The 18965-nt window shown below is 46.7% G+C and overlaps 1 protein-coding gene across 5 annotated transcripts in view; it reads left to right on the forward strand.

Moving 5' to 3' along the window:
- The first annotated feature begins 7147 nt into the window (after window positions 1–7147).
- KCNC4 (potassium voltage-gated channel subfamily C member 4) overlaps window positions 7148–18965 on the forward strand; it is a 105179-nt gene continuing 93361 nt past the window's right edge. For all 5 annotated transcript variants that reach the window (XM_053247005.1, XM_053247000.1, XM_053247002.1 and 2 more), the window contains exon 1: window positions 7148–7817. In XM_053247005.1, coding sequence (XP_053102980.1) covers window positions 7164–7817 — 654 coding nt within the window. In that variant the 5' untranslated portion in view covers window positions 7148–7163. The remainder of the gene's footprint in view (window positions 7818–18965) is intronic.

The following is an 18965-nucleotide window of genomic DNA, read 5'->3' on the forward strand; positions in this document are numbered from 1 at the left end:
AAAACTGGGGTCGCCCCCTGATGCTATCTGGGTCAGTGCCTTCTTGGTGTCTCCTCAAGTGATGTAAGCCCCCAACCCAGTCCTGAGTCTAGGCTCATTCACATGTTATATTCAACAAATGTACAACAAATCTACAGTGTACACAGTGACAGATCTGTGTGCAAGTACAATCATTAATATGTTCTGCTGAATGCAGGTACAGAAGCACACTTCCTATCTTCACCATGCATTTAAGGGCCTGTATCCAGGTTCAGTTTTAAAATAAACACAGTACAGTCATTCACACAAACACATGTACGAGTATACAGACATATACTTGTACAGTATAATGTCTGGATCGGGCTTCTGTCTCCATTGTATCTTAGTTTCTTTCTATCCAGTGCACTTGGACACATCTCTGTCTCCTGGCTTGTTAGTTGGTGGGTTAGGACCCAGAACTGGGTCACTAACTGACTTAAGGTAGGTTGTGTTACCACTATACACACTGATAATAAAGAAGCAAGGGAGGGAGAGGGAGAAAGAGAGAGAATGAGTGTGTCCCATCATGCATGGGGTTTTTTGGTGGGGGAGGGTGGATTCTAAGACTACTGTCCTAATTTAACTGGAGTGTAGTAAGAATAAAAAGAGATAAGAGCATATTGTAATTTGTCCTAAGCACCAGGGCTGTGGGGGGCTGTGGCAGAATCTAAAAGAATAATAACATTAATAAAATATGTCTAAAACCCATACCTAAAAATTGAGTTAATTTTGCTGTCCTTGAATTCAATGTTCTGCCAGCCCAAAGAAGTAGGGCAGTACCACTTTCAGTAAATAGTCAGAACAGCAAATAATTCAATCATGACTTACATTTGAAGCACTGTAATGATACCTGTACCCTTTCAATGTTACATTTTTAATTTTATTTTTGTTGGTAGATGCTTCTTGATATTAGTCACTTAATAATGGTATTTCTGGTAGATACTTCTCTTAATTGATTTATCATATCAATGGTTTCTTCCCTATATATAACTGTAATGATGTCGGATGATTCTTTCTTGAGTCTCAGGGGCCAGTTTCTGTGCCTTTAACAATGAGTAACATTGGCTTGCTGCTCATCATTCCATATGTGCTAATGGGAAGCTGAGTTGCACTTTGAAATGCAGAGGCTGTGTCTGCCTGGATTGCTAATCCATGCTCTGCTAATTTGATTTCTTCCATTTACCAGGCTCCTTCAGCTCAAGCTGAACCAAGTGGAAGCTTTTCTATTACATAGATCTGGGCTGCCCTTTATTGACTTGTTTAATTATGATCTTTAAAAATGGTTTGCTTCTCTGAGGGAAAGAAACTGGGAACTATGCATGTATTTTGACTGAGGAGTCACACTGAAGCAGGCAGTGAGCTAGCTTGAATGTGGCTTGGGCTACCTGACTTCAGAGAGAAGGCAGAAGAGGGCAATCCGGGCATCATCATTTAAACAGAGAGCATCAGGAGCGCTAAATTCCTATTCAGTCCTTGCAATCCACAAAGAAATGTGCAGAACCTCGTTCAGCTCCAGCTTTATGGGCCAGCAAACCTCAAACAGACACAATTTTCTTCTGATGTGAATATGGCAGGGGTATAATTGACCCCATTTACCCTTAAGGACCAACTTCTTTCATATGAATGTGCCAAGATCAGTCACAGAGTCCCTCCTCTCTGACCCTCTGTTAACTGAAGTTCATTTAGTGGGTACCAAAGACAGAGCTTGTTCAGTGGCAGCATCACAGTTATAGATCTCTCTTCCCAGAAAGGTCTGGTTGGCTGTCTTTAAGGAAAAGGTGAAGATCTTTTTTTTTAATTTCAGAAGGTGTTCTTAACTGAACATGTTTCTGTGCTGGCTATGACTGTATGAGTAATTTCTGCTACTTTAACAATGATTTATTTATTTATCTATTATTTGGTGGTATGTGTTTTGAATGATTGCTATATTATACTTTGTTAGGTGCTTTGATATAATGCTAAGAGCATAAATATATTTAATAAAATCATTAATTTAGGGAAGTCTGGAGGGGTCATTTTTTCACCTGTATTTCAGACCATGTGATTATTTTTCAGAAGCACCTATCTTATCTCTGGCCTAGTGGCTGGTTCTATAGACTGACTGGTGAGCATTGTTATAAACAGTTAAATTGACCTATATGCTAAGGGAGTGTGTACCAAAGGTACAGATCATTTTGCTTTAAACAAAACAAAGCAAAACAAAACAGGGTGACTGACTTGTGCTGATAACATTGCTATAGTTACTGTGTATTAGAGGGCGCTTCTAGGCAATAATTTGTTTCAACTTCAGTGCAAATTCTGGTGTCAGATAATGTTCAAGGACGCTGCATACATTCTAACACCATCTGCTGACAATCTTTTCAATATTACTTTTATTCTAACTTGAAAAGACACAGCTTTTTAATGGATTGTCAGCAGATTGCTAAAAACTTATGCAACATCCGTATATGTCATCTGGGCAGCTTGTTACATTGCCCATCGGAATTTGCACTAAAGTTGGAATAAATTCCCAGTAGACTCCATAATAAGTAACCAGATGAAATACTATCTAGTATTCTTTTGCAATCTCATCTTGAATCTATTCAAGAGTGGGTCTTTATACCTTCCTGAGAATCCCTTCCTCGTCTCCCAAAATCTGAAATTCCAGAGGTTAGCCTATTTGGGGAAGTATCATTGTGAAAGGGGTGGGGTCTTTGTGTTGAGAATAGCTTGGAATTTGCTATTTGATGCAGAATTTGCATTCCAGAGAATCCCAGCTATTAAACAAATTTCCAGTTTTCTAGAGATATTTCCCTTCCTCATACCCATGTATACTTCTCTGCCTACCTGGTTAAAAAATGTTCTGTTTAAGAATCATGCAAATTAAGCAAGTTTATGCAAAATGAGAAAAACTGCACACAGAGTGTACAGATTTGCATAATTTTAAAGTATGGAATTAGCATCTTGCAAATACAGATGTTGAGTTTTCATGCTGCAAAATCAATGTATGTTAAATGCACTGTGTGTGAGCACAATCTATGGTCTTTTCTAGATTTTGCTTTAAAAGCTTCTACTGACGACATCCCTTGACTTAAGCTTCCTCCAAGGACTCTCTGTTCTTTAGAAGTACATTATCCATCAAGACCCATCAAGACTGATGGGAAGAGCATACTTAGAGCAGCATATGGATGGATTGGTATGTTTCTGCTAAGTAAAAGCTTCCCCAGACCATATTAGGCTTTAAAGAATATCTGAAAAATGCCCTATCTAGTAAAATCACATGCTTCATAAAGTGGCCTATCAGATGCCTCCGGAAAGCCCACAAGCAGGCATGGTCCCTCCCCTGCTGCTGCTCCTCTGCAATTGGTATTTGAAAGCATGCTGCCTGAGCCTCTGAACCTGGAGGTAGCATACAGCCATTCAAGAGTAGGTCCCAAGTTCAGTCCATCTGCCTAGTAAGACATGACCTGCATGGTAAAGGTAAAGTGTGCCATCGAGTCGTGTTGATTCCTGGTGCCCACAGAGCCCTGTGGTTCTCTTTGGTAGAAGACAGGAGGAGTTTACCATTGCCTCCTCCCATGCAGTATGAGATGATGCCTTTCAGCATCTTCTTATAGTGCTGTAGCAGATGGATAAACAGCTCAGCTCTGAGAAGTAAGTTCCATGTAGTTCTGTCCTTTCCTTACCAATTGTGACTTGATATAGACCAGCACAGCATAAGCAAATGTCTTGGCTATAGCACTGTTTTTGCTTTCCCCACATCTGTAATTTGAACACAAGCCCTAAATTGACTAAAACATACATTTGATTTTAAAATGACTCTCTTCCACTTTCTAGTTCACATTAACAACATACCAGGGGCGGAGCCACTGTTGGGCAAACGGGTTCAAAGAATCCGGGCCGCACCCAATTAGGGGCCGTGCTTTGCGGCCCTGACACGCCCCCCATCTGACGTCAGACACGGGGGTGCTGGTTTAGCTCCTGAGCGGGGGCCGCACATCCCCTGTTTGGGAGTTAAATGGCTGCTGCGTTCACGGCACGGCCAGGGGCGGCTCTTCCCTGCTTTTAAGGCAGGGAAGAGCCGCTCCTGGCTGCGCTGTGAACACAGCGCCAGCCCCAGTCTAGCTCCCGAAGGGGCCACGCGGCCCCTTCTGGGGTTAAATGGCCGGTGCTGTGGACGCAGTGCCAGCCGGACTCCAACTCCCAAACAGAGCCACGCGGCTCCGTTTGCAAGCCAGACCATGCACCTCACATCTGACATCAGACGTGGAGGGCAGGGTGAGCGGGGCCGTTGCCACAGCCACACATGGGCTGCTGGAGGTTAGGCTCCACGCCTGCAACATACATACCAAGAAGACCCAAGATGCTTTAAGCATCATATCTGAACACACCCTTCCCCTTTCTGGAAGGCCCGGGAATAGTCAGTAATAATACTAGCTCATGAACCAATCATATTGCAGCCAGATGGGATCCCACACCCATTTTACTTTTAAGCAAGTTCTGCTGAGTTCAGTGGAACTTACTCCCAAGGAAGTGTGCGTAAGGTTAAGCTATAGGGTGAAAAGGCTAAATTGTGCCATGGCTAAATTGTTCAAATATTAAATATTAAATTGTTTAATAGATTAAATAAATCCATGGCTAAATTGTGCCTCACTGGGGTCTCTGACTTTTTAATCACAATTTTATTTGGTTGCTTATTTGATTGTTTTTTTAATCTTCTCTTTTAGCTAGCCACCTTAACTGCTGTACAATAGAAAGGCAGGATATATGTTCTCCTAATAAATAAAAACATGCAAAAGAGAGAGAGAGAGAGGGGGGGGGAGGTCCCTTTGATGCTATTGGTGGTGCTGAACTCCTCAAGATTTAAAATCAGCTTTTAGGCTTGGAAATCGGACTTTTGAATCTGCCATGGACACCCTGCACACAAGCTAGCTAGCAGCTGGCACTACTCTGCCCAGGGGTAGGCACTGTTCACCCCCTTCCCCCGCGGCGCCTTGGGGAAATAATGAAGAAAATAGGGTTAGGGTGGAGCTAGCGGGGTCGGGGCGGGGTTCTTTGAACTCCATCTGCTCAGTTATAGCCACACCCCTGACTCAACCTTCTTCTTGCTCTTTTGCTCCTCCTCTGCCCTGTGGCTTTATATGCTTCAACGAGGCTGGAGGACTAAAGCCCCACTAGATAATATAAGCCGGCCCCAGTACAGTGAGTGCTGTGCGGCGGGGCCGGCTCCTACTGCGGAATCAGGGTAGAGAAGCAGCGTGTGCTGTGGCAGCAACTGTGCTTTTGCTGAGACCTAGCTAGAAAGGAGGAGATGTCTTGGTTAACAAGTGGTAGGCTGTGGCAATGTTCCTCTCACCAGAGGCAACCCAGTCCCATACAGCTGAGCTGAGTTAGGATAACCTTGCGCCTTCCCAAACCACCTCTGTTTTGGGCAAGCTCTTTTGCACTTGGAATCACTTAATATCCGTTATGGCCCCCTCAGGAGTCCACCCCATTTGCTCGGCCGGCAAGCCACAAGTGGGCAGATGCCCGCCTCTATCTACTACACCCTCTCCAGTGGGGAGCTGTAAAACGCTCAGCAGCACTGACGGGGTTAACATAATAGCGCTCCTGCGAGGCTTGGAAGACAGGCTGAGCGGGGATGGGGATGCAAGTCGCCGAGTATCCGGGCAACAGGCTGCGGCGGGGAGCATCTTGCTGGAAAGCCGCCGAAGCAGTCCTGTTGGCGCAGTTCTCCAGAGAGCGCCCCCTCCGGACAAAAGGCGGAATGCTCCGGCTCCCATTTGCTTCCTTCCTAGGGCCAAACGGGGCGATCCGGCGCTTGTTGTGCGGAGCCTGTACGTCGCCGCCGGAGATCGTGCAACAGGGTGCACTGTGGGCTGAGCAAGTAACGGGGCAGCTGCCCACCGATTCTCTCCTCCCGCCCCCGCGGCCCCTTGCCCCAAGTGATCAGTCCCTCCCCCTGCAGCCCCTCCCAGTGCTGGCGAGGGGAGGGAGGGAGGGAGAGAGCCCAAGTCGCCCAAGCGGTGTGGTACTTCCACTCCCTCTCTCTCGGTCCCCCTCCCCGCCCCAGTCTGAAAATGAGACAGCTCCGAGCTGGCTCCGCTTCCTCCCGCTCTCTCGCAAGCGCAACCGCAGGCGGGCAAGAGGCACCGCCGTCCCTGGCTGGGGCTGCTGGAAGATCCCGCCTGGATCCGACGAGCTCCGACGGGAAGCGGTTTCTGTCGGGAGCCTGAACGCTTTTCCTAATCAGGAGGAGGAAAGCCGAGGAGAGGAAACCAAACCCTGCTTGGACCCCCCCTTGGGACCGCTAGAGTGGAACCAGCTCAGCCAAGGAGCAAGTGCTGATGATGCGCCTTGTTGGATCGGGTTTCCTTTGCCGGCTCCTCACGTCGGGGGAATAAACACGGCTCCTTCCTGGCGCGCTGGAAACGTCCATGCTTTTTGTTTATTGATTGCGACCCTGCTGCCTGGGCGGGAAAGGAGAGGACGAAAGCATCAGGCAACAGCCCGGGAGCAAGAGGGGAGAGGCAAGACCCAGGTGGTTGGCTGTGCCATTGTGTCTATAGGTGGGAGGGAAGGAGGGTGTTGATGCGCCTCGGTCTAGGGAGCTCTTTCAAACTTTAAAATCTCTTCTGAAGTCAAGTCGAGCTCTCACTTCCACTTTGGAAAGACTCTGAGTGATTTTGCAACCTGCTGAGAACCGGGAGAAGAAAATACAGAAGGGGAGAGGATTTGAGGCTGCTGAAATAGCCTCATTAGTCCTGATTTGATTTGATTTTTGTTTAACCAGCCTTCCAAAACTCTATGCGTTTCTGTGTCCCAGTCTGCATAAAGGGAAGCGGCATCCTCTGGGCATCTGGGTTGGTCACCCAGGCCAGACTCCTTTCACATCTGGTCTTTTTCTCCCTGTGTGGATGTACTTGTTGCAGCTTGGTGGTGCTCAGAAGCCTTGCTAGTGCTTCCTTGCCTTCCCCTGGAACAGACGACGGACGACTGCCTGCTTGTTCGCAACTGATTGCCAGCTCGGGCTGCAGATCCCTGGAGATAGACCGGGCAGCCAAAGGGCAGAGCTGTCAGGAAGGTCAGGAAGACAGGGCCCTCCCCCAGCTTCTTGCCAGAAGAAGGGTTATTAGAGGGCACCTCTGGGCCACCTAACATAATCTATGATCAGCTCGGTGTGTGTCTCATCTTACCGTGGGCGCAAATCGGGGAACAAGCCACCCTCTAAATCATGCCTGAAGGAAGAGATGGGCAAGGGGGAAGAGTCGGACAAGATCACCATCAATGTGGGGGGGACCAGGCATGAGACCTACAAGAGCACGCTGCGCACTTTGCCCGGCACCCGGCTGGCCTGGCTGGCTGACCCCGATGCCCAGAGCAACTTTGACTTTGATGGGCAAACCAATGAGTTCTTCTTTGATCGCCACCCAGGCATCTTCTCCTATGTGCTGAACTACTACCGCACAGGCAAGCTGCACTGCCCCGCCGACATCTGTGGACCCCTCTTCGAGGAGGAGCTCACCTACTGGGGCATTGACGAGACCGACGTGGAACCCTGCTGCTGGATGACCTACCGCCAGCACCGCGATGCTGAGGAAGCCCTGGATATCTTTGAGAGCCCGGAGCCGGGAGCTGGGGTGGCTGGCGAGGAGACTGAGGACGAAGGGGCCAGGGAGATGACCCTTCAGCGCCTGGGTATGGATGACAGGCCGCCTGGAGCTTCTGGGGCCGTTGGTGGAGGAGGAGGCTGTTGCCGCAACTGGCAGCCCAAGATGTGGGCACTCTTTGAGGATCCCTATTCATCCAGGGCAGCCCGGGTGAGTTGGTGAGCAACTGTTGGGAGCAGGTCGGGGAATGGTGGAGCTGAGATGGGCCAGTTCCTCTTGCCAGGCCTTCTTGGTCAGCCGTGTGTGTACACATGAGCTCCAGCCACTCAGTTATGCCTCTCTTGCCTGCTGGCTCCCGCCTCCTGTTTCCCTTGAGGCAGAACAGGTCCTTCCTTCACACTTCACCCAGGGCCAAAGGTGGTTGAATGTAAGAACTATTGATTACCAATATTCCTTGATAGCCTTGCTTGGCTGGAGCTCAGGTTCTTGTTCAGTTGTTGGCTTTTGACCTCTATCCTTTGAGTTTGTGCTTCGTTTTCTAAGCAGTGGGCAGCAGTGAACAAGAACCTGAGCCCCATAGCTAAGCTCCGGCCAAGCAGAATAGAGGTAATCAGTAACGCTTAGAGCTTTCTCCCCCTTCTCCCCTTCACTGTGATCACTTTGCTGTACTTTCTCTGCTTATCTCCTTCTCTCACTCCTCCCTTCTCTCCTTACTTTCCCCTGCTGACATGCAGGTAATAGGGGGACTCTCAGTCCTTCTTAATGTGTGTGCAGGTATGTGTGTATGTGTGTCTGTTTCTTTATTTTGTGTATATGTAGAGCACCTCATCAGAGTTGTTTCATGGTGGATTCCCTAGGTGTGATTTGCCCCCTGAAGACTGATCACCACAGCACAACTCTCTGTAGGCAAAGGCAAGGCCTACGCCTAGGATACCTTATATAAAGTGCCCCAGCACTTTGAGCTTGCAGGCACTCTCTTGAATGTATTCAGCGTTGATCTCCCTCTCTCACCCAGTGAATTCAAGATCCACCAGGAGTTTTAGTAGAACACCAGAATGGTTAGCAAGGGTTTCTTTTTTTCCTGCTGTCTATCTGCATCTACATGCTTCAGAAGAGCATTCCGTGTCATAGATTTACTGTTGGGTATACAGCACAATAGCACATGATCCCTCCCCCTGCCTTATGTCTGCACATGTAGGCATGTACACACAAGTGCAGAATGTGGGGGGGGGGGCTTACCCTTACAAGAAGTTGGGGGCCACAATTGGCACTTACTTCCAATATTACAGGCTTGGGAAGGGCAGTCGTTTCAAGTGAGTATCCTAAGTAGTAGGTATTCTAGACAGTATTCTGCTGAGTATTCTAACCAGTCAAAAGCAAGCCTTTCCTTGGTCTAGACAGCTGTGAGGTCACCCCAACAATCCCCATTACAGCAGTAACTTCTCATTGTGATAATGGTAACTTGCAAACAGATCAGTGCCAGAGCTCCTGCCATTTTGCAAGTGTTTGCATTTGAAATGCAGCGTGATGGAAATCTGCACACTCCTTGCCTTTAGAACTGTTGCTGTCTCCTTTTCACAAACACTTTTTCATGCATACTAATAGAGACACGCCTACCACATCCCCATTCAAATCCATGCAAATTAACAATGGCAGATATCCATATTCATTCACTTTTTTGTGTACACAGCTCCAACACATAATTCACAATCTCGTCTCTTTTCCATAGAGGCAAAGACATTTGCTTCCGTGCTCGAGAAACAGCCGTCCACATATCTATTTCCTTAGTCACACCTAGAGCATAAATGCTGGCACAGACACACACAGTCTTCGTTCTCTATCTCACATGCAGACGCCTGGGATGCAAAAGAATTGCTGGCATTTAGAGGTGTAAAAAATGCAAGGGAACACACTGAGCTTGGGCTGCCTTCTGGCAGAGTTCACATCAAAATGAATGTGCTAGGGAAGGTGAGTTTTACTATACAGTATGTACAATGTTGCAATCAGGCAATTTCGGCAGCCAAACTTTTTCCAAAAAGATGCATTCCGAAGAATGGAATTAGAGACCCCTTCTGTGTCTCAAAGGTCTTAGATTTCCAAAGCTGCTCTCAGTTTATGAGAGGGTCCAAAATAGACTTGCTGAAAACAGCCTCAAGGGATTTTCCCACACTGCACTTGCCTGTCTCTCCTCTTCTCTTGGAAAATGTTTTCCTCGGCTATTGACCTCAGAGATACCTTGTGATATAATGACGATGGTTACTGGGGCACTAAAGGGCTGTCCTAATTATGATTATTAGTATCTAATAAGTAGCTATGATGAGGACAGCTGTCCTCACCACCTTCCTGCAACCCCTTTTAAGAGTTGATCACTTCAATCCCACCCTCCGCCCATTGCTTAGTACCTGGTTTTTGGCAGAGGGTTGTTGGGGAAAGCAAGGCTAAGTAGCCCTGTGTCCATATTAGATAGATAATCTGCCAGGGAATGTGGCTTTTCCCTTCCAGCTATCTAGGCACCGGGCCACACCACAATGGCTTCCTAAGCCATCTTAATTAAAGGAAGCAGAATGCATTCAGATCTGGCTGGCATCTAGTGGGCATGACCTGTCAGGTGTTGCTGTACTCTATAGGAGCTGACAACAGAGCGATTTGGTTTTTGTCGGCCTCCAAACTCTCTTCCAACTGCGGTAAGGATACTCCCATGGTGCAAATTGGTGCAATTCAACCGATTTCAGTGAAGTTCATCAAGGTTATCTCAATTTGTACCATCGAAGTGACCCATACCTGTGCTTCTAATCTTACATGCATTGCTGGTGCTGAGAAGGGTGTTTAAACGGTTCATAAAATATGAATGAGTTGTCTTGGAAAGTGCCCTTGTGCTTCACTAGGTGGTACAGAAATAACTCTTGTTCTTAATGGGCTTCTGTTATGAAGGAAAGAAGTGTGAATGCATTACCCGTGGCATCTGCCCAGATGTTTCCACAAACATTAAGGTCGTTCACATGACCGCAGCAGTGGCGGGGAGGGTGGCCGGGCAGGAAGGCAGGGTTGGACCTACTTCCCCCCCCCCAGATGATCTGCAGCTTCCTCTTCAGTGCGCCATTGTGCACCCCCACAATCTGAGCTGCTCCTGGCAGCGCGGATCGCTGGAGGCTTGGAAAACTAGTCCCGGCCTCCAGGTATTCCACAATGCACTGCCTGACGAGCACAGTGTGCACTGGGAAATCCCCCATCTGCCTGCAGCCCGAGCACACACACGATTCCAGTGCCACAGTTTAGGGCACGTTCACTCCCTTAACCTTGGCTAAATGCTGGGGTAAAAAGTTGGGTTAGGCAGGGCGGAAGTTCCGGGACTGGGAGCAATCCCAGCAATCCACATGAGCAGGCTGGGCTGCCCCAGTCTGGGTTAGGCTGCTTGTAAGAATAGCCTCATTGCTTCTTTCTTCTTCGCCATAGGAGTCAATTAAACGTAGCTGAATGGTGTTGATCTTCTTATTAACCTTTGCAAATGAGGAGTAGCTTCATCAGGACAGCACATATTTTCTAAACAATGCATTTCTCCTGAATAACAAGGCATAGGGAAAAGATCATCAAGTGATGCCATTCAGTTTTGCTACACTCCTGTTTTTGCTCAAGAGATCTGGGCCTTTGCAACTGTCTCTGTGAAAACATGCAGCAGAGGGGTGGTAGTCGGTGAAATTGGTTCTTAATGGCCAAAATGTTGGCTATGATCATAGTGACTGATACCTCACTGCTATGTCAGAATGTATGGGATTTACACACAAATGGTGTTGGGGGGAAATGATGGGTTTAAATGTGCTGGATGGGAAGAGCCAATCCTGTTTATGAGGCAGCCTGATCCTAAAAATGATGGCAATTTTGTTGCCATCACAAAAGTTAAATCTGCACCTCGACTGTGGAAAGCTCTACCCTAGGCATGTCAACTTTGGCCTTCCAGCTGTTTTTGGACTACAACTCCCATCATCCTCAGCCACAGTGGTCAATAATCAGGGATGATGGGAGTTGTAGGCCCTCCTTGCATCTGCAGGAGGGCCAAAGTTGCGTAGCCGAGCTCTACCTTACCTGTCTTATCAACCCTTTACTCTTCTGTAACACACTGAATCAAAGCCCTCCCTGCCAGGCCAGCTCTCTTTACGCAGCACTTGCCTCCAGTCCTGTCCGTGCCCTATCCACAAAGCATCATTATGTTGTCTAATGCCACAAAGCTGTGTTGTGCCAGAGTACAGAAGAACCTGGTGCGGCACCACTAAAAGGTGTGATTGTGTCAATGCCTTGGCTGGAGCTGGGTCTCTGCAGCGGCCTGGGCCTCTGCCCAGTTTTTCAAAGGTTTGGGTTCCACTTGGAAGGCTCTTTTCACTCCTTGGTGGAAGGTATTTCCAGGACGCAAGAGGCAGGAAGGCCTCATTAGCTCCATATGAAAGGCAGAAAATGCTGCGTAGCTGCCTTTGGCTGCCGGAAGTGTCTGGCTTTGGAGTTAACAGTAGGAACCAGTGCTTGAGGCTGATAAGCCATACTGCATCCCTGCAGTGATGAACAAAGAACTGACATGCCAGAGGCTCACACGGACAGCTGCCATTGTCCTGGCCTCGAAACATTAGGCTGTATGTCTTCCCAGTTAGTGAAACTCAGCTTGATCTCACAACTTCAGACAACCAATCTTCAACTTTAATGAAAGCAGAGCTAGAACAGCAAACACCTTTTAAATGCAGAAAATTAAGCACCTGGCGGTGGGAAGGTGACAAATGCAAGGCTGAACAGGATCAAACGAGGCAGATGAGATGGGAGTGAGGTGAAAAGACAATGCAAGGCTTGGACTGCTTGGGCACATCATGGCTTGATAATAAACAGTAAGGCCTAATCAGTTGCTAGTAGATTTATTTGTTTGTTTGTTTGATCAAATTTGTACACCGCCCCAAACTTTTGTCTCTGGGTGGTTAACCATAACATAAAACCAGTTAAAAACATATACAAATAACTTAAAAACAATTTAAAAGTAAACTAGAGATTAAAACCCCAAATTTTTTTTTAGGAAGATGAGAAAGCTTGGGCGAAAAAATGGGTTTTAAGGTGTGTGTTTTTTTAAATTGCCAGAAAATTTATAGGAGGACAATTAAGGCAGTTCTAAATGCAGAGACTAGGGGGCAGCATATTAACATAGCACCCAGCTGGGGCAGAATGCCATGATATGGAGCACTTGAGCAGTCTGCTTAACATGGCATTTGGGGTAAAAACCCCAAATGAAAGCTGACCTTTCACCCCAGTCTCAGCCAGACATCAATCTTGCATCCAGAGCAGCAAATCACTTACAGATTGTGTGGAAGGTGAAGCATGAGCTGTATTAGGCAGAAGTCACCAGAAATAGTTGTTCATTGCACCTAATGGGAATTCACTGCCCTCAGGACAGCTTGTGCCCCAGCGTTGCCAGCAACCTCAATGAGCTATGCCACAGCATTGAGTCTTTCAGGGTTTGTAGAGACTGATATTTAGATTTTGACAATGCTGCACTAGCATAGCCTACTCTAGTGCTCGGTGTTTTAGTGCCTGCCTCTAAAAAAACCCAGTAAGTTGATCAGGTAGAGATTTACCTCAAAGCCTGTATTGCACCACTGGAACCACTGGAGTTTCTGCACATCTTCTTCCTTCCTCTGCCATTTTACGGGTGGTGCTGTGGTTGTGGAATTCTGCTCCCTGGGGAGACTGTAACACCCTTCCTTTGACTGCTTTTAAGAGAGACTTCAAGATCTGTTGATTTTTTCCCCCAAGTTTCACTTTGCATTTAATAACTGATTTGATCATCTTTAAGCTGGATTTTAAATTCTGTTTTGACTTGTTCTGTTGCTGGAGTCTCCCCCTCCCCTGGCACCTGCCCCTGTTTTTGTGATGCTGTGATTTGTAGTTCCTGTATTATTGTGTGTTAGGGGATTTTAATTTTTTTACTGTTCACTACCTTATGAAAAGGACTTGTAAAAATGGCAACATACAAATTTATTATCCTTGCCATCATATCTTGTGGTTAAACCCTGAGATCCACATAGCATGGAGGCTCAGTGGCTGAAAAAGGAAATATTTTGGAAGGCTGAGTGTGAATGCCAGTTTGGGACTCAGTATTAGTTTTCTACATATTTGTAAAGTAAACTCAAACAAAGCAGGAGCCAAATGTATTCACCCTTGGTAAGTACATCAAAATGGCATCCTTAGGGTCAATTGATTAAAAAAGATACAGGATACATATTCTGGGAGCCAGAGGCTTTGCTGTGCTCCTTTTCTCCTTTTTTCAGCCCGTTTGCTATCTGGGGTTGAGCTCACTCTAATTGTGTTTTGATATCCTGCACCTGGGCCAAGCGGCATGATTGGTGGGGGTGGTTGGGCTTCTAGTTGGGCTTGATTTGTTGGGCTTCTGATCTTCTAGGCTTATTAGGGTGGGCAGCAGTTAGGTGTGCAGCTGCTGGCACAGGCCGCTTGCAGGTGGCCACTGAAGCACGCCGTCAAAGTGGGCTGGCTTTTGGTGGCGGCCTTCAGGGGTGAGACTGAGGGCTGGGGCCAACTTATTGTCTTGGACTGCAGGAAGGAAGATTCCTGCTCACTTCATGTTCTTGTTTAGGCCTGGTATAGGTATGTGTCTTGGGTTGAACAGTGATGGGGAAGTGACAACCCTGGGGCAGCTATACCAGTAGTGGTGGGGAATCAACAAAGATATGGCATTGGTAGGCCAGCGGGCCATTACAGGAGAAGGGAATTCAGAAACTTAATTGCTGTTTCCCCTTCCAGCAGGCCTACCACCTCTTTGACCTTGGAGAGCAATGCCAACCACCCACAGAACCTCACCTTAGTACTCTGTAATGCCAGGTTAGTTAAAAATAAATCCAAGGTAATCCATGACTTGATTATGAAGGAGCTGACCTGGTATGTATGACAGAGACCTGGTCGGGAGAGGCTAGTGGTCTGGTTTGGTTCCAGATTCTCCCAAAGGGTTACTCATGGTGGAACAGGTGAGAGGATGTGGGTGGGAAGGTTGGGGTGGCTATGGTTTGTAAGAATATCATCTCCCTTACCAGGATCCCTGACAGGGATTTGGCCTATATTGGATATGTGTACCAAAGTCTAGGGACCAGGGATAGATTTGGACTTCTGCTGCTGTACTGATCATCCCGCTGCCCAGTGGAGTCCCTAATTGAGCTGACAGGCCTGGTTGCTGAGTTGGCTTTGGAGTGGCCCAGGCTGTTGGTGGTGGGGGAGTTCAATGTTCATTTTGGGACTGGGTTGTCAGGAGTGGCTCAAGAGTTCATAGAAGCAATGACAACTGTGGGCCAATCCCATTTGGTCTCTGGACAGACATATGATGCTGGTCACATGCTCGACTTGGTCTTTTGCTCTGATCAGGGTGGTGTTCCATGGGACTACTGTCATCTTCCCATTGTCATGGATGGATCACCATCTGGATAAGGTAGAATTTATAGCCACAGCCCACCTCTGCAGGGGTGAAGGATCTATTAGACTGGTCCGGTCAAGGGGTTATTGGATCCAATAGGATTCCAAGAAGCCTTGGAAGGGTTTAGGGTTGGCTCTGCTAGTGATTCTGTTGGCGCTCTGGTGCAGACATGGAATAATGAACTCACTAGAGCAGTAGACACAATAGCTCCTAAGCGTCTTCTCTGACTTGCTTTAAAGACAACCCTGTGGTATTCAGATGAACTACAGGAGCTGAAGCGGTGAGATGGACGACTAGAATGCAAGCAGAGAAAGATTTGATGTGAGTCTGATCGGGCACAACACAGAGCACATTTGAAGATCTTTGCTCTGACAGTGCGGGCAGTCAAAAAGCAGTTCTTTTCTGCCCTCATTGCTTCTGCATATTCACGTCCAGCTGAGTTGTCTAGAGTTTTGAGCGGGCTAGTATGTACCTCCTCCACTTAAATTTAAACTTGGAACCATCAGTCACTCACTGTGACATTTTAAATGACTTTTTTGCAGATAAAATCTCCAATCCAGGCCAAGCTGGATACCACAGTTACTGCAGAGTCTACTGTGGATGTGTGCAGCAACTCCTCTTATGGGATTAGATTGGATCATTTTCGGTTTGTGACTCCTGAGGAAGTGGACAAACTGTTTCGGACTATGCATCCTACAACCTGTTTTCTTGACCTTTGCCCAACTTGGCTTATCTCATCTGATAATCATATTATCAGAGATGGTCTGGTAAATATTATAAGTGCTTCTCCAAGGGAGGGCAGGATGCTTCCTTGTCTTAAGGAGGCTATTATCTGATCATTTTTGAAGAAACCTGCACTGGATCCCTTGGTGTCAGCTAATTACAGACCTGTTTCTAATCTTCCATGGTTGGGTAAGGTGATTGAGCGGGTGGTGGCCTCTCAGCTCCAGGAAGTTTTGGATGATGCAGATTATCTAGACCCATTTCAAACTGGCTTTTGTGTGTGTTATGGGATTGAGACTGCCTTGGTCAGCCTGATGGAGGATCTCCAACTGGCTATCAACAGAAAGAGTGTGACTCTGCTGATCCTTTGGGATCTCTCTGCGGCTTTTGATACCATCAACCATGGTATCCTTCTGGACTGCCTGAGGGAGGTGGGATTGGGTGGCACTGTTTTACAGTGGTTCTCTCCTACCTCTCTGGTAGATTCCTGATGGTGTTGCTTGGAGACTGTTGTTCTGCAAAGCAAGAACTAAAGTGTGGCGTTCCACAAGGCTCCATACGGTCTCCAAAGCTTTTTAACATCAACATGAAACCACTGGGATAAATAATCAGGAGGTTTGGTGCAAAGTGTTATCAGTATGCTGATGACACCCAAATCTGCTTCTCCATGTCAACCTCATTGGGAGATGGCATATCTTCCCTAAATGTCTGCCTGGAGGTGGTAATGGGCTGGATGAGGGTCGGGATAACAAACTGAAGTTGAATCCAAATAAGATGCAGGTACTGACTGTGAGGGGTTGGGACCCAAGAGATGGTTTAGATCTGCCTCTTCTTTATAGGGTTACACTCCCCCTGAAAGATCAGGTATGTAGATTGGGAGTGCTCCTGGACCCAAAGCTCTTCCTGTTTTCTCAGGAGTGCTTTTTATCAACTTCGGTTGATTCGTCAGCTACATCCATTTCTGGAGGTAAATGACCTTAAAACAGTGGTACATATGCTGGTAACCTCCAGGCTTGACTACTGTAATGCACTCTACGTGGGGCTGCCTTTGTATATAGTCCGGAAACTACATTTGGTATAGAATGCGGCAGCCAGATTCCAGAGACCAATACAAAGGGACCATATAACTCCGGTTTTAAACGAACTGCACCGGCTGCCAATATGTTTCTGTGCTGGTTATTACTTATAAAGCCCTTAATGGCTTGAGTCTAGGCTATTTAAGAGAGCACCTCCTTTGTCATAAATGCTGCCTCCTATTACAATCTTCTGGAGAGGTCCAGTTACAGTTGCCACCAGCTCGTTTGGTGGCGACCCAGAATTGGGCTTTTTCTGTGGCTGCCCCAGGGCTTTGAAATATGCTCCCTGCTGAAATAAGAGCATCTCCTTCTCTGTTTGTTTTCAGGAAGACCCTCAAGACTCTCCTGTTCTTGCAAGCTTTTAATTAGAATTAATTTTAATAATTTTAATTGTTTCTATAACTGTTTTATACCATTGTTTCTTTTTAGCCACCTAATGGCACAGCAGGGAAATGATTTGACTAGCAAGCATGAGGTTGCCGGTTTGAATCTCCGGCTGGTATGTTTCCCAGGCTATGGGAAAAATACACAAGACACAATAAAAACAATAGTAAAGTAAAATGTGCCATCAAGTTGGTGTCAGCTTCTGGTGACCACAGAGCCCTGTGGTTGAGAACAGAGCCCAGGCTATGGGAAACACCTATGTCGGGCAGCAGCAATATAGGGAGATTGGTAAAAGGCATCACCTCTTACTGCGTGGGAGATGGCAATGGTAAACCTCTCCTGTATTCTACCAAAGACAACCACGGGGCTCTGTGGTCACCAGAAGTCGACACCAACTTGACGGCACATTTTACTTTACTATTGTTTTTATTGTGTCTTGAGTATTTTGATCTGTATTGACTTTTAAATATTATTTTAAATTTTGTATACCGCCCAGAGATGTACATATCAGGTGGTATAAAAATATGGTAGATAGACAGATAGACAGATACTGTAGATAGGCTGCATTCTCCTGCCATACTTCCATAAAGGTAAGCCCTATTTATACATTATGTTCAACATATGTGTAGTCTCTGTACCGTGTACACATGTACAGATTGGTATGCACATATAGTTATTCACACATTACGTCTAAAGCACATAAAGTAGTACAGTCTGTACATGCACCCTGCATTTGAGGGACTCTGTATCCAGGTTCACTTCTGAAGTGAACACATGTAAAGTCATTCACACAAACACATGCGCATGTGTATAGACATCTGTACTGCACATGTAACAGGGCTGAATAGGGCTGTTCAAATTCAATATTCCTTTCTCAGTCACTGCTTCCATCAGTGTCAGCATTACACAGGCCACTGAGGGACAAAAGGCCTGCCTTCATAACTACAGCCTGGCTTCCATTGACAGGATCCTTGTGATGGAGGTGGTGTTGGTAAAGGCGGGGAAGGTACGCTCCTTTGCTTAGGAGGCCGTTCTGCCCTCATAGCCTGTCTGCCACAAGCTATGATAATGACATTCATTTAAAAGAAGTTTTGTACTAAGATCTCCTGTCATGTGGTGAAGGAATCATCTTAAGTGTGAAGTTTCCTTAGCATAAGCATTAATCCACTATTCAGAACTGATGGGTATCAGTACTGCACCACAGATCTGAATGGAGAAGATGACTAATTTAATGGGATTGTGCCTAGAGCTGATTCCCATACAAAGGATTCTGAAATCAACATTTGCTTAGAGATGTGCACAAATAGTTTCAGCAGGGTTGGGAGCGGTACTTTTAAGTATGAGTAAAGCTGGTACTTATCTACTCTTCTACCGCCCCACCACATTTCCTGGTGCGGCCCTGCGTTGCTCAGAAATCCATGTCTGACTGCATCCATGTGTACCCTACATGGTGTGACGGTGGGATGCACATGATCACCACACATGCGCAGCATCCATGTGCATTCCACCACTGCGCGCAGGCTGTTAGGTGCAATGCTGCAGCTACATGTGGACTTCTGAGTGGCACAGTGGCACACTACTTGTGCCACACCAGGAAATGCCACACCACGAAATGTGGTGGGGCCGTAGAAGAGCAGGTAAGGACCGGCTTTTCCCCACCCTGATAAAACAATTTGGTGGACTGCACCGAAGCAATTTGGCACATCCCTACTGGATGTGCTGAATCAA

Source organism: Hemicordylus capensis, chromosome 4 (assembly GCF_027244095.1).
Source record: "Hemicordylus capensis ecotype Gifberg chromosome 4, rHemCap1.1.pri, whole genome shotgun sequence".
Taxonomy (NCBI): Eukaryota; Metazoa; Chordata; class Lepidosauria; order Squamata; family Cordylidae; genus Hemicordylus; species Hemicordylus capensis.